Source organism: Perca flavescens, chromosome 13 (assembly GCF_004354835.1).
Source record: "Perca flavescens isolate YP-PL-M2 chromosome 13, PFLA_1.0, whole genome shotgun sequence".
Lineage (NCBI taxonomy): Eukaryota > Metazoa > Chordata > Actinopteri > Perciformes > Percidae > Perca > Perca flavescens.
Genome location: NC_041343.1, coordinates 5,862,925 through 5,889,667, shown reverse-complemented (window position 1 = coordinate 5,889,667; position 26,743 = coordinate 5,862,925). Strand labels below are relative to the sequence as shown.

The following is a 26,743-nucleotide window of genomic DNA, read 5'->3' as shown; positions in this document are numbered from 1 at the left end:
GTACATCGAGAAAAGTGATGAAAAAGTTATAGCATAGTACGTCGAAAAAGGCCATAGTATAACACAGGGGTGGCTAACCTGTGGCTCTTGAGCCATATGGGGCTCTTTGCCTGCTCCTTTGAGGCTCTTACTGTGTGGCTGAGGGCTGTGTTATTGGTGGATTTTTATTTACTTTTTGAAACATTTCAGATAAGTAAAAAAAAAGAAAGCATTTGAATGCATCTGCCAATTAGCCTAGAAATCTAGACTCCCCCTAGTGGCAGCAAATTTATTTGGCAGCCAGGGTGGGTCTAGGCACTCTCCGTTAACTTTCAAGCTGCAAAAACCAAATTTTGGTTAGGCCAATCACATTGTGTATAGAGTCGGTGGGCGGGGCTTATGGCTGCTGCTGCTGGGAACAGCGGACTTCTGGAAGACTTGGAGTTAAGCTTTTCTTTGATAAAAGAACAAAGAACGGCACAGAAATCATTCTTAAAAAAGGAAGATGTGTTCGGAGTTTTGCCGACCGGATACGGCAAAAGTTTAATCTATCAACTAGCTCCGCTACCTTCTTCGTTGCTCTGGTTGGTTGTAGCGCTATCTTATTACGTGCAGAGGGAATTTGAAAGACAACCGTTTATCCCGCCCCTCGGATCGATCTCCGTCAATGGTGAGTTCCCAGACCCTACATCTGGATGTGGGTCTGGCTTGTCAGGCTATCTGCCAATACATTTGCCAATTATTTTAAAATAAAAAATAATGCAGCAGAGTTTTTTATGGACAGATTCTGCAACCTGAGGAAAAAAAGCGGCCACAGATAAACTTCCTCATTAACCCTTTTACTGCTGAATCAGATTGTTTGAAAGCCCCTCTAGTGACAAATGAGTGAAAGAGTCGCTTCGAGTGGCCACAACTGAGTACAACCAGACCTAAAAAGGATTGTGGATAACAAAGACTGTCAGGTTTCCCACTGAGTCAATCTAAGTAAGAAAAAAACCCTGTTGCTGTTGTAATGTGGACCTGCATGTGTTGTGTGGCTTTTTGCAATGGTGCGTTTTTTTGTGGCTCTTTATGCTGAACTGGTTGGCCACCCCTGTTCTAGTTAATATGTAAAAGTGACAATAGCAGCTTTAACTTTATGGATTTTTGAGAAGATGAAGCACTTCAAGGAGCATTTTTCCCCCTAAATGAAAACTGCACGAGATCAGAGTTTATCTTAGAAATTCATTATATTCAAGTGTCCTTTTATCTTTTGTATCAAAAATCTGACACAAAACCAAAATTAAAAAAGCTAAGCTTAAAAAAGAAAGCATTTGTTGCAGACTAGTGCACTGAATTGTATTATATATATAAGTGTTCTTGACATTGTGCCTCTCGTCATACAGTGACATATCTCCGTGCTGTAGTGGCTCTGTTGTCTTTTTATTTTGCTCACATACAGCCTCTGATTCTAGTTTTTCAATGTTATTCCTAGATTTTTAGTCTAGCTATTCAGATATCTGTACTATAACCTGCTCACCACGTTATGTATGTAAAGAAAACAGCAATGCATTGTTCCTTTTGAAGTACAATTAATGAAAGATTCAGATTCAGATCGAGGTGTGCATTTCTTAGTCTAAAATGTCAATGCTTGTTTTACTGCAGTGTCTACAATTCAGCCATCAGGTGGCACTGTTCCTCCAGTCTACATCGGAAATAAATAAAGTGGTAGGCCTGCACATCTACAATATCTGAACAAGTCAGTTCTTTTGCTCAGATTGGTACACTGAAAGGGAGTGTTTGCTTTCTTTCAGCAACTGTTTGTGGTTACACGAATCATGTGAACATCATCCTTTACATTGGGAGTGTTCTGACAAACTGCCTCAATGTGAAGGCAAGACAGTTAAACACAATCCTGTTGCTATAGTGCCTCTCCTTGGTCCATTAAAGTGAAAAACATTCGAGGTAATCCGAGGGTAAACAACTTTAATAAAACTGAATGCATGTAATGAAGTAAAATACTCATAGATCCAGATGGATTTCAGTTTACAGTTTTAAGCAGTTGCATTGTGATCAACATATTTGTGAGTCCATGTTTGGTCCAACCTGTTGTCACACGTAGCAGCTTTGAGGCTTCTATCCACCAGGATCGCAAACCTGTAGCAACCAGTGAATTACCAAAGACATTCTGTATAATCTAAGTAATGCTAATGCTGTGGCTGTCATCTGTGTTAGTATGAATTTGTATTAACGTGGGTGTATGCTTAAACACAATATACGTACTAAAGTGAAATTATAAAGAGCCACAGAAAACCCTCTTCTACTAAAATGAGTCCATCCTGGACTTACCCACTCATATTTGTGCAGTCGGGCACTTTGCTAGATAATCCCAACTCTGCAGGCCGACAAATCATGTCAAATCCTCTCTGTGTATTTGTCATATTTGCGGCTCTTCCGAGAGGCAGTCCTGGCCCCGAGGCTTTTACACACTCTTCACCATCGGATTTCACAATGAATTGTCATGTTTCCTCCAGTGACCTCCAGACTGCTTTCATGACTCTACGGCCATTCACAGTGCGCCTGGCTTATCAAAGAGTCTGGTGGCCCACTTACATCAGCCAGTGTGTGTCTGTTCCCCGCAGAGCACTCAGGGGAAGAACTTCTCTCTCACAAACCCCTGCTGGAACAGTCATTTAAAAAAAAGGGCTAAGTGTATGACCTTTTCAGATCATCATCTGGGAAGGTATTCGTGTGGAAGTCTGCTTAGGTTCCTGCTCTGCAGTGCCTCGTCAACAGTGTGAATGAAGGGGTCAATCATCTGTCTCATGTCAGGAGTGAATGGATCAAAAGAGGGCTGCTGCGCCCCCGAGCGCTTGAAATGGCCGTCCTGGTTGCTCTGGGCACAGAGCAGCCTCTCCTCAGTCATACTGACATTTAGAAAGGCTGTGATGAGCCGGAGCTGAGGGAGAAGAGCTCTCTGCAGCTCCTCGTAATGCACCACCAGCAGGCGGCGTCCAAACTTTACCCAGCTTAGAGCGTGGGACGCCCACCAGGGGGCGTAACTGGAGACAAATTCTGGCCATTCTGCAGGCGAAAGAGAGCACAGTTGAGGACGTTTACTGTATGCCTCATTTCCACTGCATGGTTCGGCTCGGCTTGACTTAACTCACTTTTAGTACCGGTTCTTTTCTACTGCAGATAGTGCCCCCTCAGTGTAGGCGGGATTCTCAGATGATCGGCATAGCGACACCGCGTGAGACTGTCGTGACATAATCTTCAAAGTCTCGCATTGCCAGACCTTCCTCCACAGCGCTGCCAAGGAGGGTCTGGCTAGTGCATACAGCATTCCGGGATGGGAGAAAAACGTGCTCTGGATTATTGGCATTTCTTTAAACCGATCACAACCGTCTTGGCGGCACCGGAGAAATCCAGGAAGTGGAATGTCGTGGATATAGACTATCTTCAAAGCGACACTTGCTGAATCCTTTTATTTGCAACCAAATAGTGGAACGTCTGTACTTTGTCAATTGTACGGTATAGTGTATGCCGTAGTTAAAAAAAAAAGTGAATATAAGAATTGCAGTTGCTTTTGACGGTAGCTTGGCTTTTGGGTTTGTGCAAGATGTCCCGTGTTGCGCTAGTGACGGTTCTCTCTGACCAATCAGGAGTCTGCAGTGTTTTAACTCCGCCTTCTAGTATGCGCTCAACTCACTTGGATCCTGGACCGAGGTGATACCAAAGTACTATCCACAACTTTAGCTAATGGAAAGAGTTGAGTTGAGTAGAGCCGTGCTGTACCATGCAGTGGAAAAGTACCATTAGATGACAGCTAGTTTCCTCAAGCATCATGTGACTTGTGAATATAATTGTTAGAGCTTATACTATCTGATGTTAAGGGTGACATTCCCCTCTGCTATGTGTGTGGCATGGATGGGGTATAGAATATTCATATTCAGAGTGTCCTTAGCTACGTCTCTGATTTCAAGAGGTTGATGAAATGAAAGAATATTACAGTTGTACAACTTTGGAGCACAGAAAATGATATAAGGTACGGAACAATGTCCCCATATTCTTTACAATCCACAGAACCCGCTGTCAACAATAAATGTCAACATATACATATATATATATATATATATATATATACACATATATAATGCATATTTATTTTACTACCTGTTTACAAGCTTGGTTTGTCCATCTTTTATATTTTAATTACCTGTCTACAACCTGTTGTTATTACTTACTAGATTTTACTATTACTGTAAACCTGTCTACCACAGTATTGTATTATATTTTATTCCTATATTTTAACTGCTGCAGTATTTTGTCTTTCTGTCTTCGATTTCAATTAGATTTTACATACTTTTTTATTTGTAAGAGCATTGTTTGAGGGAGCCTGAGAACTAAGAAATGTCATTGCCAATGACTGCTTCTCTGTAATTGTTGTGCATATGACAATAAAGAAGTGGACTCTACTACCTTTGCTTTTCCACTGTGCATCTGTGGCGTGTCCTAAATGTCCGGCACACTTGCGGTTGAATTCGGCCACGAGGGAGTGGTAAGGGTTTCGAATCAGCAGGATGGCCGAATCAAACATCTCAATCTCTTTCTGACCACTCTCGTGGGTCTTGACGCAGATGCTGCGGCCACTCTTCCAGTAGTCCTTCTCTCCTTTGAAACCTGGTACCAATGAATAAATGAAGGGATAATGGTCAGCTGCGAGGCAATCTCTAACCGAGCACTCACTCAAACGCTCGTCTGAACAGTGGCGAGGTGCCCTCCCCACCTCTGTTGTACAGTGTGCCGTCGAAATAGAAGCTGCCAGTGTAGTAGCCAGTCACGAGCTCGATCAGGTGTCGTACCCAGGTGTTGCCTGCACCAGGAAAACTAGAAAGAGCCACCAGGGAGCTGGATCTCTGAGGCAGAAACATCCTCTCTTTGCACCTGGAGTCTAGAAGCAGATTTAGTGTCGGTTTTAGTTAGAGAAAAAAGCAGAGCTGCACCAGATCTGAAAGTGTAGATGCAGAAAGCGCAAATGGATTAATTTTCAGAACAAAAAGAAACACAAAACAACATGGTTGAGAGAGACTAGAGTTGAGATTTTGTGTCTGAAGTTTGAGATGTACACTACGTTCAAGAGCAGTTGCAAAGGAAATGATACAATGTTCATGGACAGCGTCAGGAAATAGAGTAGGATATTTTTACCTTTTTTTTTTAGACCATTTTAGATGAAGAAAGAGAGGCTGGAATTTGAGTGTGATCTGTACAAATGAATGACATGCCAGGTAATTGTTACATTGCCCCATCTCCCAGGATTAATCATTGGAGTTTCAAATAGGGCTCCAAGTAACAATTACTTTCATAGCCGACAATAGATTAGTTTGGTCTATGAATTGTCAGAAAATGGTGAAAATGTCGACCAGTGTTTAAAAAAAAAACGATATATTTTTTTCTGATGCCTTGCTATTTTTGCGTTCATTGAAATGTAAGTAGATGTTCTATAATGGAACAATCTTTCACAGAAGCCTGTATGAGAAAATAGGTATACAAAGTACTGAAGACAGCAGTGTGTTGTTGTTGCTTTGAAAGAGTAATTCAAGTGGCGCATGTCTTTATCATTTTGTTGCAAAAATGTGACATTTTGATTGCAGAGTTACATCTTGACATGTAGTGAGATATTTACTGTATCTCCAAGTGTTGTGTCCTACTTGGCTTGTGTGAAAAGTAGTCGCACAATGAGCTACATTCCGCAACAAGTGTAAAAATAATCGTCAAAAACTGCTGGAATCGATTATTCAAATATCGAAATAATTGGTGATTAATCTACTAGTTGACAAATCAATCGTATCATCTTTGCAGCTCTAGATTCAAACTAGCCCTTGTCACATGCACATGATCGACACTGGGTTGTATGTGTATAAGAAATATCTCACCAAGCACAGGTGTGTGATACACCTGGTAGTGGTCATGCTCAGTGGGTGCTGTGGGCGTGGCATTGCTGGTGTGATTCAGCCCCACACACTGCTGGCTGTCAGACTGCTGGCTGAGACTGAAAAGAGAGGATGTCCACGCACAGAAGCAGTGGGGCTTCTTGAACACAGCCAGCAGCAGCTCCTGCAAACCGAAAAGCACAAAGGTTCTCCATGTCTTATATTCTACCCATGGGTGATGTGTCCAGGGCTGCAACTAACGATTACTTTCATTGTCAATGAATCTATCGATTATTTTCTCGATTCATCGATTAGTTGTTTGTTCTATAAAATGTGGATCAGTGTTTCTCAAAGCCCAAGATGACTGAAAACGTCTCGTTTTGTCCACAACTCAAAGATATTCAGCTTACTGTCACAGAGGACAGAAGAAACTACAATATTCACATTTAGGAAGCTGACATCTGAATTTTGACTCAAACTGATTAAGCATTTATTAAAATAGTTTATATTAATAGCGATTCATTTATTGGTTGACAACTAATCGATTCATCTTTGCAGCTTTGAATGTGTCAGCTCAGTTCAGCAGGAGAGTCTGCATCGCTCCATGCTTCATTCATTTTTTTTCATTATTTTTTCTCACTTTTGCAGTTACAGAAGGTCAGAATGCTCAATGTCAAAGTACAGACAGCTGAATCGCGCACACACACACACACACACACACACACACACACACACGCACCACAGTGTGACAAGGAATCACAATGCAGCCACCGCCTGATGATGTGCAATATAATTTTGGGAGGAGACACAGCTGCATCCAGTATGATCTCAGTGCGGGATCCAGACTATCTGCTTCTCATTAGAGGTACATTCCACCTTTAATATTCCGTAGAATCTCACGTCATGAGCTCTGAGCTATGGAGTCTCCTCTCCTGGAAGCTGAGGACACTACAGAAAGCTACGTGCTATAAAGTGATCATCAGGTCTGTAATTTCAGAGGATTCATTCAAACCTTGTCTGTGCAGGTCTCGATGCAGGACTGCGTGGTTAGGTTGGGCTGAAAGGAATGGATGGGGAAGGTGCTGATGGTGCTTTTCGGCAACTTGAAGCAACCACGGTAGTGAACATTTCTGACTGCAGAAAGACAAAAATACACTTGAAAAGGATAACAAGAATGGTTTCGGTAGGATTCATCGGCATCGACCAGCATTAGGAAGCATTTTCATGTATTCACCAACGAGGGCGAAATAAGGGTTTTTCCATGGGAAAAAGAGGTCAGATTTAAAATGAAATTAGTTATTTGACATCAGGGTTGAATTTAAATTATCCATCCTATACTTTCTATCCTATACTTACATCCCTACTTTTTTCTTATACATTCATAATTCAGCTGCAAATCTCCAGAGACACTGAACCCTCCGATCATCAATATTAATACTGTATATGTATACTCCTTATATAATATATATTTAACCTTGCCAACATTAATAATGTGGGGAATATCCTTAAGAACAGAAAGCAGGTTGTGGAAGAGAAATGGTCGTGGATGAGTATAGTTGAAGTGTTTGGGATTATAAGGGCCAATACACAACTCAAACAGTGGCAACACATTCTCATGAACGTGTTCGTGCGATATCGTATGAAAAGTTACGCCAGCAATTTTTGTCAGTTAAGTTTAGCGGTCTTTACGGTTAAATTTAGCCGACACATTGTTACTGGGAGCCGACTACAGAGCATGGTGAGCTGTCGTAAATCTTCACCGGTCTCACGATTCATTTACGATTATCCTGTCAACGGTTTGAATCGATTCCATATCACGATGCGTCACCTCCTCAATATTATTATATATTGCTACACATAGTTTTCATCAACAAATTCAAGCAGTCAGATATAAGTATATGAACTCCCTTTTTTATTGTATCTGCTCTTAAAAAAGACCCAAAAATGCAGAGACAAGGAGGTAGTGGAAGATAAAGAAGATTTATTAAAGTAACGGCTAACAAACAAAAGGTGTCCTGAGGCAGGCAAGCAGGCAAAAGGAAAGTCCAAAACAAAATCCAAAACCCACTTGAAAGGACACAGAAGGCAAAACCACAAGGATGAAGAGACGCAGGGAATAACGCGGGGGGAAACGACGATGAACCGACAAGAGACAACGAAGGCACAGAGCCTAAATACACGAGGTAACGAGAGTAGAAACGAGGGACAGGTGACATGAGGGCTGAGGAACAGATGAGACACGTCAGGGCGGAGCAGACAATCACAAAGGCGGGAAAACACACAAGGCAGGAAGTAAAACAAGACATAACACAGGAGAAACAGAGAGACTACAAAATAAAACAGGAACTGAATCATGAAAACATAAACAGGAATGGTACTGGGGGAAAAAAACAACTGAATGCAGGAAACACAGGAAACAGGGAATTAATAACACAGGGATTGAGTAGACAACATAAAACAGGAAGAGAAAAGACATGACAGTGGGAACAATACAAAGGCTGATTACACAAGGACAGGCGGACAAGGGTGAGACAAGCAGGTAAGGACTGCAGAGACACATGAGGTAAACACAAGAACAAAGACCTCAAAAAACTGTCACATGGACAAATGAAAATAAACTCAAAATCCAAAGACCAACTGGCCTAGAGCAAGGCAGTGACACTTCCTGAAGGCAGCGGAGTCTGAACGCAGCAGACAACAGACAAAAGGCAGAAACAGAAAAAGCCGCGCCCGAAAAAAATCTATCAGTAGGCAACAATCGATTATGGGCTGCCACTGCATCGATGCAGAATCGTCCACGTCCGCATCGCGATGCATCGATTCGTTGATTAATTTCAACATCCCTAGTTGCTAGTTGAGTTTAGCCGACAAACGGTGACTGTGAGCCGGTACAGGGCACCGTGAGATGACGGTCCTTTCAGGGGCCGTGGCAGTTGAGAGTAGCATACAATAGTACAATAAGTGAGTCTCATGCGGTGAAAGCGGTTACATTTAGGCACCAAAACAGTGTTTAGTAATCGTGGTTTCGATTAAAACGTTCCCAGGACACGAACGCGTGTTTCCTGGGTGAAAGTCTTGTCTTTTCCCCGGGACGCAAACTCCGCTAACCGGCTTGGAACCCAACCGCGACCTCCTCCCTCCCTTCTTATACAGCAGCAGTCAACGTGGTGCATACAAAATATAGTGCTTTTTTGTAGTAGCTATATATATGTACAAATGGTTCATGAGAACAGAGGTATACTGACATGTTCCTTATATATCTTATTCCTTTGAATAAAATGCACCATGTGCATCACAAGTTATCAGTAACATGCCCCGTGTGATACAGCGTCTATAAATTCCACACGTGCCGCCTCAGACAATATTCTTCTACAAATGTTATCAATCAAGTGTTAAATTGCACTATGTGTGTCTTTATGCAAAAATGCACCTGTTTAATCAGCCTAAATCATGAAGTGAGACTACAACAAAGCAAGGAGTCCCATCACTCACATAATCAGCTTGACTCGTCATAAAAACCATCCTGCCACAAGAGAAGTAATGAAGTGAAATCCATCAAAGCTCATGACATTAAATGTGACAAAAAATATCACTGAGAGGGCTGGTGGTTGTCTATATGTCTGTGGCTTTAAGCTCAAATACAAAATATTAAAAAAATGTGTCGCAAAAAATGTATTTACATTTTTAAGAAAGGTCATTTTCTAAAACAGCGGGGTTCTGCATTTCTGAGCAAACTGGACTCAAACAGGAATAAGTCCATTGTGGACTATTTTCAGCCATGGATTGACACTGTAGTGCTTCAGTGCAGTGGGTGCTGCAATACCCACTGCACTTGGGTGTCTTGAGGACAGACCAAGGGTATTGCAATGGACAGTAATGGAAATATATCTATATATTATATCACTACGACTCGACGGTTGCCTTAGCCAGAGTTCTCCCGGTGCACATCAGACAGATATAGGGACTTTCAGATGTTTCTTTCAAAATCAAAATTAGACTGCACGGTGAAACCGACTTGGCTTACAGCTTTTTGTGGAGAGGGGGAGTTCGCTGTCATCTGCAAATCCGCCCAGCAACAGCCTAAAACTGCTGACTTGTCATGAGAGATTTGAGAATAGACCTATGATTCATGTCACTTCATACAGTATAAACATCGCATTTTACGTCATAGCTGAAAATATGAACGTGTGTGTGTTTAGTGTCTTTTTATTTTATTTTTTATTTTCTGTGGGAAAGCCAAAAAATAACTAAATCATAACTAAATAACGCAAAGTGCTACATTAAAGCAAATAATTCTAGCATTTACAATAAAACAAGGAGATATACACAATAAAAAAGGGATGCTGTGGTTAAAAAAAAAATGTTTGGTAACCCCTGCTCTAGTGAGTATTTCTGACAGCAGGATGGTGTGTGTCTGAGTCATTGATTATTATTATTTTCATTAATTTCCCGACAAGAGTGGCGCTCAGAGGAATAACATGTACAGTATGTGCTTTTGGGCAGAATTATGCTTCAAATTGTTATGCTCTATTTTTAGGTGAGAGGTGCGCATTTCTACATCACATTTTGTTGACTGACTTATTTATTTATTTGCTTTTGAGAATTTAAGTTTTAAAAGTTTTTTTTCTGCAGAACTCATAGAGCAACTCGTGCAGAGAATAAATAGCAAACAGTCGTGCGTCTTCCCTGAGGGAAGCTGACTCACACTTTCTGTGACCTGGCAGCTGCTCCTCCACCTTGTAAATGGAGAGTCGGCCTACACCTCCACAGGGAGTCCCCCTCTCCCCCCGACACACCAGACTACAATCCTCTTCAGGAGCCTGTGGACTACTGATCCGGTTCCCGCAGTGGCATTCAGCTCCATACTCCAGACCTGCAAACTGGTACCCACTAGCCACACACACACATACACACAAACACACACACACACACACACACACACACACACACACACACACACACACACACACACAATTATTGCCATAGCCAAGGGCAATGCATAACCTCAAGCTATCGCCCTCAGACTTAGCCATCCAGCGGGACATTAGTCAAAGTGCTCGTATTCTGCTTTTTGGCTTTTCCCTTTCCTTTATTGTCTTTTTTGTGCACGTTATAGGTTTGCAAAGTGAAAAAGCCCAAAATCCATTTTATAATGCTCGCCTAGCTGCTAGCATGGCACACCCTCATACTCTGCTTCTGACTGGCTAGTAGTCCTTAACTAGCTACTGTCAGGGCTCGCCCTCATACTCTGCTTCTGACTGGCTAGTAGTCCTTACCTAGCTACTGTCAGGGCACGCCCTCATACTCTGCTTCTGACTGGCAAGTAGTCCTTACCTAGCTACTGTCAGGGCACGCCCTCATACTCTGCTTCTGACTGGCTAGTAGTCCTTACCTAGTTACTGTCAGGACACGCCCTCATACTCTGCTTCTGACGGGCTAGTAGTCCTTACCTAGGTACTGTCAGGGCACGCCCTCATACTCTGCTTCTGACTGGCTAGTAGTCCTTACCTAGGTACTGTCAGGGCACGTCCTCATACTCTGCTTCTGACTGGCTAGTAGTCCTTACCTAGCTACTGCGCATGAGCGACTCTCAACAAAGATGGAACAGAAGTGAGATGTCTCACTCTATAGCTAAAACAGAGAGCTCAGCACGCAGGGTGAAAAGAGGAGCTGCAGCAATGTGCAGTACAACAAAAAGATGGTGATTTTTGAAAATTAAACCATGCAAACCTATTCTGATATAACCTCTAAATACAATTATGAACCTGAAAATGAGCATAATATGAGCACTTTTTCATTTCAAATTGATCATTCAAGTCAAACTTCCCTGCAATAAATCCACAGCGTGGTCCCTCCCCTGTGTTATTTGCCAGTGCTTCTCCATCTGCACTCATCTGACTGTGTAATGCCTTTTTTTCTAGCTGAACTGCACTCACCTCTGATCTGTACATTACATATCAAGGCTGTTGTGACTCATCCTCCCCCGCTTCATCCTCCCTCCTTGGGAAAGACGGAGACCTCATCAAAATTGACATTTTCTTATATGTCCTTTGAAGCTCCCTCATAAATTGCCTTGACTTTTTACTTTTACTCATCGCGGTAATTGGCCCACTCAGGTAACAAGCACGACTGCTTTCAATGTGGATGGGGGATTGGGAGCAGCAACTCTGTGTGACTGCATCCATCTGTCCTTTGCTGTTCTGTTTCAGCGGGGCTACACTGTGCCCTCGCTGCTAAGGTATTAAGAGGAATTATTCAAAGGGGTCATTCCTAGAGTTTCTTTTCCTTCTTTAACAAAAACAAAGGTTGAAAAAATACACTTATTGACAATATATCATGAGGCATGACATGGATTCTCTGCATTTGCTCAGTTTTGATAGAAACAGATATGATGTAGTCACCGTCAGCAGTACCGCATAAACAGAAAATATTTAGGTGAATCATTGGTAAAAAAAAAAAAGTAGATTATGGGGAAAATAAAATATTGTAAAAATCGTCAAAAAAAAAATCATGATACCCCCATATTCATTTCCATACCCCCCCCTTCCTTGCAGCTTTGGACTGTCAATTCAATGCCGCAAATTCAGCTAACACTGACCCAATCGGAGAGATTCCCACCACGGCCACAGGAAAGCACATATCTAACCTCTGATTTATTCACTAAGTGCTGTAGTCAGCTCATTCAGCTTTCTAACACATACACACCTCCCTCCTTCCTTCTTTTGCAATAGATCAAGCCTTCTGTCCTGGCCTGCTCTTCACTCTCCCCTCTCTCTCACCCCCCTCATCTTTTACTGTCATCCAGCCACCTGGCTCGCCGCTGGCGCCAAACACAGGAGGCATTCATGGACGAGACTGAGATCCCAAAGCGTTTACTCAAACAGCAGGCCTTCTGTGGAGCCCGCCACCAATGCATTACCTTTCTGAGCAGGTGTCTTGACACAAAGAACTGGTCATTTTGCGCAGGTCATAAAGCATGGTTCCTCCCAGGGCTCGCTCGCTGGCGTTGTGCAGAAAGCAACCCATGTAGGTTCCTGCATGGGAGAAAAAAGCACTCAGACTGACACATTCCCTATAAAGTGTCAGTTTGAAAAAAAAGTGATTTGTGTTAACAATAATATTTTGTGCTGAAATGTTCAGTCAATTAATCGATTAGTCGGTCAAAAATAATACAGTAATGTGATTTGTCAAGAGAAAATATGAAACAAGTTTGTCAGATGCAGCGGTGGAAGAAGTATTTAGATCCTTTACTTCATTAAGTAAAAGTACTAATACCAAACTATAAAACATATTCTGTTACATGCAAAAGTCCTGCATTAAAAATGTTACTTTAATAAAAGTATGTCAATAAGGAAAATGTCCTTAAAGTATTAAAAGTAAAGAACTCTCCTCCCATTGTAGAAAGTGTAAAAGGTCCAACCAGTTGTGTGTTTAATGGTCTCATCATCTCAGCTGGACTTGTAGCCGTTCATATTGTTGGCTAGTTTACTTTAGAATCAAACATCAGATTTTATAAACTACATGTGTTTTGTGTGCATACATCTTAATTTGTAAAGTATCTAGTAACTAAAGCTGTAACAGATGAATGTAGTGGAGTAAAAAGTACAATATTTCTCTCTGAAATGTAGCGGAGTAGAAGTAGAAAGTGGTACGAAAAGAGAAGACTCAAATTAAGTACAAGTAGCTCAACATTTGTACTTAAGTTTACTGGAGTACATGTGCTTAGTTACATTCCACCACTGCTCAGATATAAAGGAGCTGCTTCTTTGTTTTATGTGATTGTAAATGAAATATCTTTGGTGGTTTTGGGATCATTAGTCGGTCCAAACCAAGCTATTTAAGGGTGTCACCTTGGGCTCTGGGACATTTCATTGACTAAATGATTCATCAATCCAACTAATTGGCAGTTTAATTCAATCATGAAAATAATCATCAGTAGCAGCCCTAGCATGAAACGAATTACAGTAAATATGAAGTTGATCATCAGGTTTCTTCTTTAAGCACATTTACAAACAAGAACAGAAGAATCACAATGAATGCCTGCAGTGATTATAATAATTCTGAATGCACAATGCACACACACACACCCACAATTAGCTGTGATTTGGACATAAACCAGACTTCCTCCATCTTTAGTCTGGCACTGGCCCCGTCCTTGAACCGTGCCAAAGCAGCCTTTGTGTCATCACTTACTCACAGTTATTATACACACCTGCATGCATTGTGAGCCGTTAACATCCATTTATACCATGACTAGGCCTAATCTATCATACAATATAGATTAGAATTATTCCTACATTACGGTCAACCTATTTACTTGCTTTAGAATAAGAAGGACTCCTGTAGAAAGAAAGATGTAACGCATAATAGGCTACGGCAGACTGTTATGATGTGCTGACAAGATTAAGGCTCCATATAAAATGTCAGCCAAAATCAGCCTTTGATGTTATCCTTGTCTTTGCCACATTGCCACATCCAGCTCAGCTCAGCTGACACATAAAAGTCTTCTTTAAAAAACACCACTCTGGGTGTGTGAAGGGTAGCATACAGTCTGCATTTCCTTGTGTGCAAACTTCATTTACATCTCGCCCCTTGGGTCTGAGACTAACACATATTTTTATAGGTCACATGCTAGATGTTTTTACCCAATCAGGAACTGTATGCTTTGAACAGGTTAGGTGTAGGGCTGGGTACCTGGCAAATTCGATATCAAATTTTGCGTATCGAGTATGGAAAAATGCCTCGTCATTCAATACCCAATTAAAATACCTAAGGAGTAAATCTCATCAGCGTCAGTGAGCCAATCAGCACGCAGCATGCTTCTACCGAGAGCTAATAATGGTTGTGATTGGCTGTCTAACGTTACATGTCGTCGAGACACAAAGGAAAAACTCGACGTTACACAGAGATGGGGCTCACGTAAGGCCGCTTGAGTTCTCAATAAGACCAAGAAAGTGGAACACATGCTACGCTATGACCCACCCAGACCTCTCAGGTGGTCTGAGATATGTCTGCTTTCTGTCCCCAGAGTCAGAACTAAACAGGGGGAAGCAGCGTTCAGTTTTTATGCCCCACATACTTAGAACAAACTCTCAGAAAACTACAGGTCCGCTGCAACTCTCAATTCTTTTAAATTAAGGCCGAAAACCTTTCTTTTTGATACTGCCTTTCTTTAAATAATTGTTACATTGTTGAAAATTGGAACTGTATGACAATCTATGTATAGTGTATAGTAACCTTAGCTTATGTAGCTTATACATTGCATCCTAAAATCTCGTATTTTATCTGCTTTTATTTTTTTAATTGTTTTCAACTGCTCTTTAATGTTTTACGTAATGCACTTTGAATTGCCCTGTTGCTTAAATAAATTCAAAGATTTGTGCCGTAATATGCCGTAAGTTATGTTGTAAATTCTTTTTGTTAAAATGATGTTATTAAATTGGTATTAAAAAAAGTATTGTTTAGGAACCGGTATCAAAGTCATGGTATCGCTATTGGTATCGGTATCAACATTTTTTTGAACAATACCCAGCCCTGGTTAGGTGAAAGTGTCTTTTGGTGAGTGGAGTGCATAAAGATAGTTCCTCAATGTTGGCTTTTAGGTTTATTTCACAAACCCTTGTGTCAATGTGTGTACACAGAGGTTTAAAAGGTTTCAAGGACACTGAGGATTCAGCTTTATGTTTGCTACCAGCATCAAAAGAAACTGATGCCAACTGGCCACAGAGGAGGAGACACCAGCTACAATGAATAAAGAGATAGCAGCAAGGTGCACAGACAAGATGGACACAAAGCAATGGACCGTGAAATCTCTGGCAGGCCGAGCATCACCATATCGAATTTGGGATTTAATCAGTCTGCGATGTCCTCTAAAGGCCGTCCAGCCGGTAGTGCTGGGGTGAGGCTGAGTCACCAGCCGCCTCGGGAGACAAACACTGGAGAACACCAGCAGCTGCTGCCTGAAAGCACTCAGAGACGGGGGGCCGTGGCAGGAAGCATCTCAAGAGGCATCACCAAAGGTGAGCCCATCCTCCCCCCCCACCATGCCCTCACCCACGCAGCGGGGCAGGTCATTGCCTAATCAAAGTGAAGGAGACGGATGCAGCGGAGGGTTAATGGAGGGAAGCAGCCCGGATTCCCAGACCTGTTAGAAATGACTGCACTTAGGCCTGACACTGTGTTGCTTTCTTAAACACGAAGACAGATGGCTGTGCTGGAGCTGATTCTTCCCCCGCAGAATTGGATGGAGAAGGCTAATGACAGGATGGCCAAGTATGAGGACATGTGCCACAGCCACGGGTAGCATGTGCGCCGAGTGTGTCCATTAAAGTGGGCTGAAGAGGCTTCTCAGTCTCACTGCTGGGTCTATAATATCCTTACAGATGTGAGGAGAGTCATCCAAACCTCAGCAGAGAGGCTCTCAGTTTGGTAGGCTGACCCACGGCGGGGGTCAGAGAGAGGACCATCTCAACAGGGTTTGTCCTGGAAAAGCTGAAATATCACATGCCCACAATTAACTCCTAAATCCATCAGAAAATGTGCGGTACATGGGGTCAGGGAGTACCATCCCCTCTCTCTCCCCCCTTTCCTGTGTAACTGCACTATTTAAAAAAAAGAAGATGTACATGTGTTTGGGGCGTGTCATCCCCTCTCACTACACTGTCTCATAAAAAGGCATATATTTAAAGAATAATCTTAAAAGATGTAGATGGGTTTGGTTTCAGATATGGGGAGGATCCAGTGAACTAATACAAATGTATATGTATACAGTATATATAGTAGATATAAATAGACTTGTTTAATCAATTTATATTTTATAAAGAAATTCATAAATATTCAATTTACTCAATTTAACCCTGAATTGCTAATGTCCGACAGTAATAGAATAGATTAGCAGTAAAACATAAGGGTTAGAAAAACTAAATATAAAGGAAAAGGTAATATGCCGTATATATAAGTATAAAAATGTTAGATTGCATTGTTTCCGTGTAGGGATGATATAAAAAATTTTTATTTTTAAATATGTACATTCAACATAATATGCTAATATAGTTTATTGTGCTTGCCATAAAAACAACAAAAGAAAAAATTGTTTGTGCACTAAACTAAACCTCTGTAACTCATACTTAAAATCCTTTCTGATATTTCTGATAGCTCATGGATTCACATATTTACTCCAAAGAGCTCTGTGATCACAGTCTTGTCTTTGACTGATTCTCGAATTTCTGATTCTAGCAGAATATTAACTGTATATAAAAATAGAGATGACAGTACAGTTTTCAGTCCTGTGCAGGTATTCTTTTCAGATTGCCTACAGCCCTAACAACCGAACATGTATGTAGCCTGAGAGGAAAGAGTCTCTGCTGCTCACTGCTGTCGCCGCACGGTAATACTGTAAATATTTTTATCAACTCTCACTTTCATCTGGATTGTGGCATCTGGACAGTCAGAGGACGATATTCAGAGAGAGATCAGTCAGAAAATCAAACCTCAAATGAAAACGACGGGGGACAAAATAGGATTTTGAAAATTAAGGGGTGGGGGGAGGTTAATGGGTGAACAATATTGCTTACTTCTGCACATCTCTGGGCGTGTAATCCTGATTTGTGCTTTACATATCAAGGAATTATGCGCATCACAAAGTTTCCAGCCGCAGACACAAAGTGTTAGGCATCTCCCACTTTCATTATTAAATGTTTGGATAGATAGGGCTCATGGATCTATGAATATCTAGCATTTGCAAACCTTCCCACATGGCTATTACTGCTATGTACTGTGTGTCAAAATAGTCAGTGAATAAAGATGGAATAAGGAATTTAAAAAAGTAAAACAGTGAAAACATGAAGGTTAAATAGCAAACCACAGACCTAAAGATATTATATTCCAAACACAGAGAAACTAATTGGCTTGTAGTCTTGATAGTCTTGCATAGTTTTTGACGATATTCAGTTTTTTCTTACTTTTCCTTATTTTTGAATCCTTTGTTCCAGAGTAGAGCCTGGCAGATATATATCAGCTTTCACAGATATTTAGGTATTGACATACATTATCCATAAGCTAATAAATATAGAGTCATTGCATTACAGAAATACCAAAGATATATCCAGGCCAATTTAGCAACAGTATTGCCATTGTAAAGTTTGAGAGATAGCATTGCTCACTACATCGCTATGTCACAACTCTTTGATAACCAAATTTAGGGGAATCTTATAAAAAAAAATGTGTCTATGTTTTTAGGTTATAGTTCAAAATAAATAGCAGCCAATAACTTCTTAAACATGCGGTATCGGTCCATGTTCGAGGAGGGTATCAATCTTTTCAACAAGCCCTCGGCAAGAAAGTAAATAACTGTATTTCCTAAAATGCAGAGCTTTTCTTTTCATTTATTGAGTAAAAACGCATGAATCTCAAATGTAAAGATTTGTTCCTTTTCTCTGTTTTATCCTATTGTATATTGATTTTTGTATTTTTTGGACTGTTGGTCGTACAAAAACAACCTGAAGGCGTCACCTTGGCTTCTGAGAAATTGTGATTTTGTGATTGACTTAATGACTTTTCAATGAATCAAAAATGTATCTACAGACTGATCAACAATGACACCAATCACTAGCTGCCGTCATACAGCAGTTTGAATGTTACACCAATGTCACATATCATTTCTGATGTGACTTTATAGCGTTTTAGGCGGCACTTTCTTACTCAGCTAAATAAATGCAGGGAAATGAAGAGGACAATTACTGGTAAAGTGCTTCTACTCACTGTGATTCAAGCACAAATGACGAGGTGCTAAATCTGGACTATCACAGGTGTTCCGCCAAGGTTTGCCGTCATTAAACAGCTCTCATCCATCCAACACAATCTTGTTATCCAAATCTCACAGCTGAACTGGTCTGTACTCAAATGTGAAGCCACAGCCAGCAGACACTTAGCTTAGCTTAGCATGAAGACTGGAAACAGGGCTAGCTCTGTCTAAAGGCAACACAATCTGCCTACTTCTAAAGGTAACATGTCATATCTAGTCTCGCTTTGCCAGACCGATCTCCACAGCGCTGCGGACTGGAGGAAGATCTGGCAACAGGAGCAAACACTCCTGAGTAGGATAAAAAACAAAACTTTGGGTTGTTTGCATTTCTTTAAACCAATCACAATGGTCTTGGGCGGCGATAAGCTACGCAAGGCGACAGTGGCTCTGCAAAATGGTCTCAGGAAGGAACTTGTTTAGGTGGAACATTTGCACCTCACAAAAGAAAACGCCACATCCAATATTAAATGAAGATAACTGTTGACACAATACAGTAACGTGAGCTATTTAAATTAGCTGGTTAAACCTCATTATCTCTTACCAGCGTATCTCTGTGTGTCCACACCAATCCCACCAATCAGTCCCAAAACGTCCCAGTTGGAGAGTAAAGGCCGTAAACATATTTTTTGTAAATCTTTACAATCATTCCTAAGCAGGTCTGCCTTGTTGCACCATCCAAATTTTTCCTAAAACTTGCCTTGTTGTGGTTAATGTTGCTCGACGCGACCCAAGCTTAAAGTTAACACAAAGAAAGGGGAAAGTGAGAGACATCCGGCGGAACGTCCGGCGCCACCGGAACTATCCCTTATACCAAAAACGTTAAGTGTAAAAACCACTAGTGCTGCTGGACTATTTCTTTTGGCTGGGAGCAGTGACTTCCTGAAGTCTTCACTGGTTGCCTAGCAACCTCACAGTGACAAGTGTCTGGCACATGGATTAAACAAACGAGATATAACGTGTTACTGAGTGAGCTTCAGGGGTCAATTTTTAAGCCTCGGACAGAGCCAGGCTAGCTGTTTTCCTGTTTCCAGTCTTTATGCTAAGCTAAGCTAAGCTAGGCTAACCAGCTTCTGGCATTACAGTAGCTTCACATTTACTGGATGAACCTACAGCTTCATGGTAGCGCTCTTATCATCTAACTCTAGGCAAGAAAGCAAATAAGGGTTTTAGCGCTGACTGAAACTGAGAAACGCACTTATGGTGTATTGTAGAGGGTTATGAATCATATCAGTAGTGGGGGCCGTGCTTTTTTTCTGAAACCTTCAACCAGCTCCTCTTCCAGAGCGTGTGGCACACTAGACCTGGGTAATTTAATTCTGAGTCCTGGGTAATACTTTTAAAAAGGAACCTTTGCCAGATGGCTGTTTCTGAAACGGATCTCATTCCTGCCTGCAACATTTTTCATCTGTATTACCCTTCTTAGTGACTGAGCGGTTATGCGGTGTCTGTTTAAAAGAAGGATTAAAAGCCCTTGTAGGATGCTTTTCAAGAATGAGCTGGAAGAACAAATCTTCCACTGGAGGTAATTCCATTGTTATATCGTTTCAACAAAAATGACAAAGGCACTGACAGGCACTGTTAAACAATAGAGTACATCTCCTGGGATATCCTAAAGTAATGGCAAAGGCTCCTTTACACTGTGTGCACGTTAGGAATTATATAATTTTTATCTTCACAATTACTAATTTATTTTCAAGAAACTACTTTGGTGCCTGCCTGCCTTTTCCTTCTTGGTTTTCAGAGGATCAGTGAGCAATATGCCTTATCTACAAGATCTGAAGCAGCCTCAAGTAAAATGTCATATAAATGTATAATGCCGCTCTTCTGAATGTTCTAAGGTCATGATTATCTGCTCATAAATGTCAATGAAGCCTGTTGTGAATGCGCCATGGAAGCCGTGTGCAGAGAGTGTATTACCTCGGCTCCAGGCCATCTGAGCTAAATCCTAAATCACAAAATAGAAAATAAACTTGTGTATTTGTTTCTTCATATATTATTCACAGGAAAAGCAGCGTCTCAGTCGACACATATACGCCAGGATATTTCAATCACACATCGCCTCCCTGCCACTGCTCTATATCAGATGATCGTGTTAAAGCTGAAAGCTTTTTCACTGACTTTGCAACGTCTGCTTGTGTTTACTGGCAATAAAGGTTCCACGGCTGTGGGTATTCAAGGTCAGTTAATGATTGGCAAAACCGCATTAGATGTTGTGATGAGGCCACACTACCACAAGTCTGTCAGGTCAACTGTCTTTTAGCAGCCATATCAGAGATCTCTGAGGTCAAAACGCACAACAGGTTAAAGCACGACATAGACTCCGTTCATTTCTGTGCAGTTTGTGGTGAAGAATAATATTCATTTTGCGTTCACCTGATCACTTTCATGGTGTTAACATCTCACTGGCACACTAATTAATGTAAATAGGGCAAGCAGTAGCCAGTGCTTCCATGTTAACATTCACACTGGCTGCTTTGCTGCTTTTGCCCGCTGGCCACTTAGCTATAGAAGGAAAGATGTTTGTGAAGTTCCAACTCAGTATTCAGTGTCCACTTATTCTCGCATTGCCAGACCTTCCTCCACAGTGCTGTGGAGGAGGGTCTGGCTAGTCCACACAGCATTCTGGGATGGGAGAAAAACGTGCTCTGGTTTATTGGCATTTCTTTAAACCAATCGCAGTAGTCTTGGGCGGCACTAAGTGTTTAAAAGTAGTTTTAGTCGTGCAACAGAAAACTCAGATTGAACAGATAGTCTAGCTAGCTGTCTGGATTTACCCTGCAGAGATCTGAGGAGCAGTTAACCATAGTCCTCAGAAATCCACCGGAATTTAGAACGCCAACACAAAGAAAGGGGAAGGTAACGGACAACAGAGCAAACCCGGAAGTGGAACGTCGTAGATATAGACTAGTGTCCACTAAATGTGGAGACAATTCTAACTCTCCTATGTAGGGCTGCAACTAACCATTATTTTCATTCTCGATTAATCTGTTGATTATTTTCGCGATTAATCGATTAATTGTTTGGTCTTTAAAATGTCAGAAACATTTGAAAATTGGTAATGAGTGTTTCCCAAAGCCCATCCTCAAATTTCTTGTTTTGTCCACAACTCAAAGATATTCAGTTTACTGTCACAGAGGAGAGAAGAAACTAGAAAAATATTCACATTTAACAAGCTGGAATCAGAAGTTTTTTTCATAAAAAAAAATGAATCGATTAATCTTTGCAGTTCTACTTCTTAGTACTGAGTGTGTTCACAGAAACAGGTGTCAGCTCTGTATACTGTAGTTAGTTACCTTTATGTCTGCTGTTCCTGTGGAGAGATACTCTCTGCTCTGGGCTCTCTGGCAGCAGACTGTGAAACCAGCGGCGATGCACGTGTTGCACCCCCAGGCTTTGGGAAGCGGGCCAGTGTCGCCCTACCTTGGCTCCCGCTGCAGACACAGGCTGAATGGCGGCCCATCTGGAGCGCGCCCTCACGCCCAGGCCTGGTGCCCTTAGGGCGGTAGGAGGCGCTGCGAGGGACAGCAGAGGCGGCAGGCTGGCCAGGTTTGGCTGGGCTATTCTGATGCTGGAGCGCTGCAGCAGAAGGATGCTGCCTGCCATCAGATAGGCAATACCCAGGCAGAGCAACAGCATCTGAGCCCGCTTCAAGAAGCAGTGCAGTCTGTAGTGGGGCGCCACCATCCTGGTTATTGTCTCTCACCTCAGTGGAAGGCCATTTCATGGATTAGGAGCGAGAAGATGTGCCTCATTACTTCATAATCTTGGGAAGACCTGCAGCGTCAGGTCATGCTGTAGACATTGTGTCTTGGTCCTTCATCGTCCAATAGCAGCAGAGGATCAATGGATGTGTCAACAAAGAGGGGTTTAATATCCAAGGCTGTGGTCACTGACTCCAGGATGATCCTCAGGGAAAAGCTGAGGCTCAAAAACAGGAAAAAACACACACACACAATGAGCTGGATTTAAAGCATAAGTGTATTTCTCTGTATGTGAGCACAATCTAAGGGAAGGCAAGTGTGTGCCCGGCGGATTAGAGGCAGCTCATGTTGACATATGGGCTTGTGTTTCTGTCTTGCAGCATCTTGCAACACATCCCTTGGTGTCTGATGCTTCGTTGCTTTCATTCCTATTTGTTTTTAATTCAAAAGCCTGCCTTCAAGTTGTGTTCTGCAGTTCCTCTGATCCCTGTTTGGTCTGTGTGCCATGGCTTTGTGCTCTCCTATCACACTCATCTGTTCTTTTTTTTTTTTTTTTTTTTTTTTTTAAAAGAGGGGAAAGTTAATAAATAACACCAACCTTTACTGATATGGCTTTCAAAGTGGATTCTCTTTCAATTCCCGCACTGTCAGATTATATTTATCTGAACAACGGCAATATCTAAGTCTCAGTTATCACGGTCAAATGACATCATGTGATTAAAAAAAAAAAAACTGTCTGGATAGCGCATTATGGGCGCTCATAAAATGGGGATTATCATAGCAGTATGCAGACAATCTGTGGAGAGATGAATAAGTGATGACTAGAAATAAAACGTGCAAAGATGATATGTTGAAGATTTCTGAATAATTAGGGTGTAAAACACACACACACACACACACACACACACACACACACAGTGTTCACAGTGTTTCATGAAGCCTGGTACTTTGACTGGAGAGAGGAGCAGTGAAGTGCAGCCCTGAACCGTTTCTGGGGGCTTTATGTCTGTCACAATGGTTTCTTGCAAGCCCCTCTTTGATCCAGCTGTTTTTACTTCCAGTCTGTAGAGGTTCCCACGTTACACCAGCTATGTTTGTGCTGCACTCTACTGTACTGTACACCCCTCACTGTCTCCTCAGATGATATCCATTAATGCCCCGTCGTCTCGGTGGCCGTCAAAAAGTAGGGGTGCGGTAGTACTCCCGAGAATAGAAGCAACAGTTTGGTTGCACATTGAGTCTCTGATCAAGTTCGAGTGCCCAAGTTATGTTAAACTCCATTCTTTTTTTTTACGCAAAATAATCCTAAAATATCCGCGTCTATCTGTTTAGACGTAGATGGATGGCATGTTAATGGATAGAATCCATAATAAGCGAGAGCAAACACGCATCAGCTATTTAAGAAAACGGGGTCTTCCATCTTCTCACTGTGCCTCCACCATTTACAGTAGAGGCTACACTTGTACGTACATGCGGCTTACCTTCAGCGGTGGAGCGGCGTACGCTCGGCATCCTTGTTTCGAGCGACCACTTATGCCGTTACGATCGCCGTTTTTTTCCCCCGCTTACTGTCCAGTGAAGGTCTCCTCGGTTCTCCAGCATTTCCCAGAGCTGGGGTTATATAAACTCTCTCTCTCTCTCTCTCTCTCCCTCTCTCTCTCTCTCTCTCTCTCTCTCTCAGCCAGCCAGTGCTGCTCTCCGTCGATCTGAAAGGCTGGCACGGCGATATAAAGCACAGGCAGTATGTGTAAGTGTGTATTGGGAGAGGGAGAGAGAGAGAGGGGGGGGGGGGGAGGATGGGGAATCAGGGGTGGGGAGAGGAGGCGGGGAAGTCAGTCTCATTTGCATTGGTGATCTACACGCGTCACAGCAAACGGAAGAATCGTGTCCAGCAGTCTACAGCTTTGTCTTATAATAAACACCGAGCTTCATATGCACCGTGCCTTTATCTCCATGCACTCTATACACTGAACCCCGGTTTAGCCGTGAATCACTTAAGAAGTGCCCGAGCAGCATGCACGCTGCAGCTCACTGACACGCCACTTCTTAACGCGGGTACAAAAGCAACTGTAAATCAGCCATCAGCCTTTTGAAGGACATTTTTTGTGTGCGTATTTGGTACAGCAAGCACGGGTTTCCCCCAACCCAAGCAAGGTTGCTTTTGTCATTCTAATGGAGGGCAAGCAACAAGCAAAACATCTGGAGACATTTATTTCGCAGCCATAGCCTATCTGTTAAGTCCCATCAGACTAGATACAGATCCATGATAGCAGAAGATAGTCTGGAGATCCAGAACTCAAACCATTTGTCACCAAGGCTGACGTATTGTCCTCATTTAAAGTTGTTGACTCGGATGCAGCCTTGCACGTCAGTTTAGTTGAAATGACATATAAGTGGACTTTGCCACGAGTCATGCATGATGAGTCAACCGCGGTGGACGTCTCTGCATCTCAGCACCACGGACAGCACCTCGTCGGCGCGCTCCTGTTATGAACAAGGGGAATTAACAGCGCCATAATAAAGCGCTTTGTCATGGCTTATTAAACTTCAAACCGAGGCCTGTCTTCACATGCCGTACATGGCCTAGATACGAAGTGCTGGTGTGTTCAATGGTGCCAAAAATATGTTCCTCTAGTATATTGATTTAGTGTGGAGTCTTAAAATGTAAAAATGTTTCATTTCTTAAAACATCTAAAGAAATCCTTTGTCTTCTTTTGTAAATGGATTGGTTTGAAGAGTTTTCTAAATGTGGAGAAGATGAGCTGCTGAGTTAAAGGTTATCAACATTTCAAAACATGCAAATACTTTTTTTCAGCCTTTTAATTTTTTTTTAAATTAATTATTAAAATATATATATAAATATAATTGGTCATCCATCTTTTTAATAACTTGAGGAAGCAGATGGGGCCATGCAATTACATTTAATGAGATACATAGTTTACATGTACTGTAGATGCATACAAAAAGAATCCATTAAATATACAACCTGCTGCCATAACTGGTAAAAAAAAATAAAAAAACATCTTGTGTTTACTTTTCAGCACATTTTTCAGGTCCATTACTGTGCTTGAATGTCTCTATAGAAAGAAAACACCAAGCATACACCATACACCAAACCAGAATCCAGCAAAATGTGTATGAACTCTGGTCTAACAGGGCCTGTTCTTAGCTGGTTTTCCTCCTCAATGATGGGCGCTCCCATTTCTATATGTCAATGGGCGCTCCATACTATGGCCACAAGGTAGCATGTACAATAAATGACAAGAATCTGGAAAACATAACTAATGCTATAACTTTGGTTTACCATGGAATCATTAATATATTTTGTGTTACCATTAGCTGTCAGACATACAGGCTAGGCCTATACATCTGTACATCTGTTGGGTGACATGGAAGCTGTAATTACAGGGTCACATCTCTCTCTCTCTCTCTCTCTCTATTTAAAGGTCTCTGTGCTAAGTGGCTCTCCATACTTGTACTTTTTAAAATCCCCATAAAACAGCAGCACAACCTTACTGCATAATAGTTGTGTTATCTAATGCCATCACTAGGCTGATTTAAGAATTGAATTGAGGCTGCTACATTTAACAGTGAGTTCATTTCATTCAGGTGTGAGGATGGTGGATCAGGAAAGACAGGGGAAGGCAACAGGTAGGTCTAACATTAGTTGGAAGAGTAGGGGTAGCCACTTGATACCAACAGATTAATTTCTTAATATTATGGAAAAACTAATACATAATGTTTGTTTGACAATATGTCTTAGTGGAGAAGAGCACAGGCAAGGAGTGAATGAGACAGATATGAGGTCGGCGATGGCTAGAGATGAGACCAGTGATGACATCAGGTAGTAGTAGTAGTAGCTATTAGTTAGACCACACAAAACTAAATGTCCACTATGGTTTAAAGTTCTGTTGACCAACGTATTCACTGTGTCCTTTTTGGGGAAAAAATAGTGCAGACAGAGATGGAAAATATAACAATATAGCCTATGTCTGACAGCAGGGACGTAGTAAACAGATCAGAACGGGGGGCACACTTATTTATTTATATGGTTTTTTTTGGGGGGGCGCCAAAATTGTTGTTGCATACCCCTCTGACACTGGGTAGTTGCGCCCCTGAGCGTAACAATCCACATTTGGAAGAGGTCGGGGTAGATGGGTGGATCCTAAAAACGCAGGGCTTTCAGGTGGGGGAGCGTGTCCTGGAAGAATTTACTGTAATGGGAAAACAACAGACTTTTACCCAGGAAACGGGTGTTTGTGTCCGGGAGTATGGGACCCGTCTTTTAACCCAAACCAAAATCCTTTTTCTAATCTTAACAAGTCGTTTTTGGTGCCTCAACTTAACTG

The 26,743-nt window shown here is 41.8% G+C and overlaps 1 protein-coding gene across 2 annotated transcripts; it reads right to left on the bottom strand.

The window, feature by feature from the left end:
• Nucleotides 1-1,927: 1,927 nt before the first annotated feature.
• Nucleotides 1,928-24,049, bottom strand: wscd1b (WSC domain containing 1b). 2 transcript variants are annotated; one of them, XM_028595950.1, is made up of 9 exons: nt 23,876-24,049; nt 21,987-22,617; nt 12,811-12,925; nt 10,597-10,781; nt 6,904-7,025; nt 5,895-6,075; nt 4,748-4,912; nt 4,441-4,641; nt 1,928-3,042 (listed from the first exon to the last, which is right to left on the bottom strand). In XM_028595950.1, the coding sequence occupies exons 2-9, from the start codon at nt 22,375-22,377 to the stop codon at nt 2,690-2,692; spliced, it is 1,713 nt and encodes a 570-aa protein (XP_028451751.1). In that variant the 5' UTR covers nt 22,378-22,617; nt 23,876-24,049; the 3' UTR covers nt 1,928-2,689. The 2 variants fall into 2 exon arrangements, with proteins under 2 accessions (XP_028451751.1, XP_028451750.1); XM_028595949.1 differs by having other exon boundaries at nt 21,987-22,611.
• Between the last annotated feature and the right edge of the window lie 2,694 nt (nt 24,050-26,743).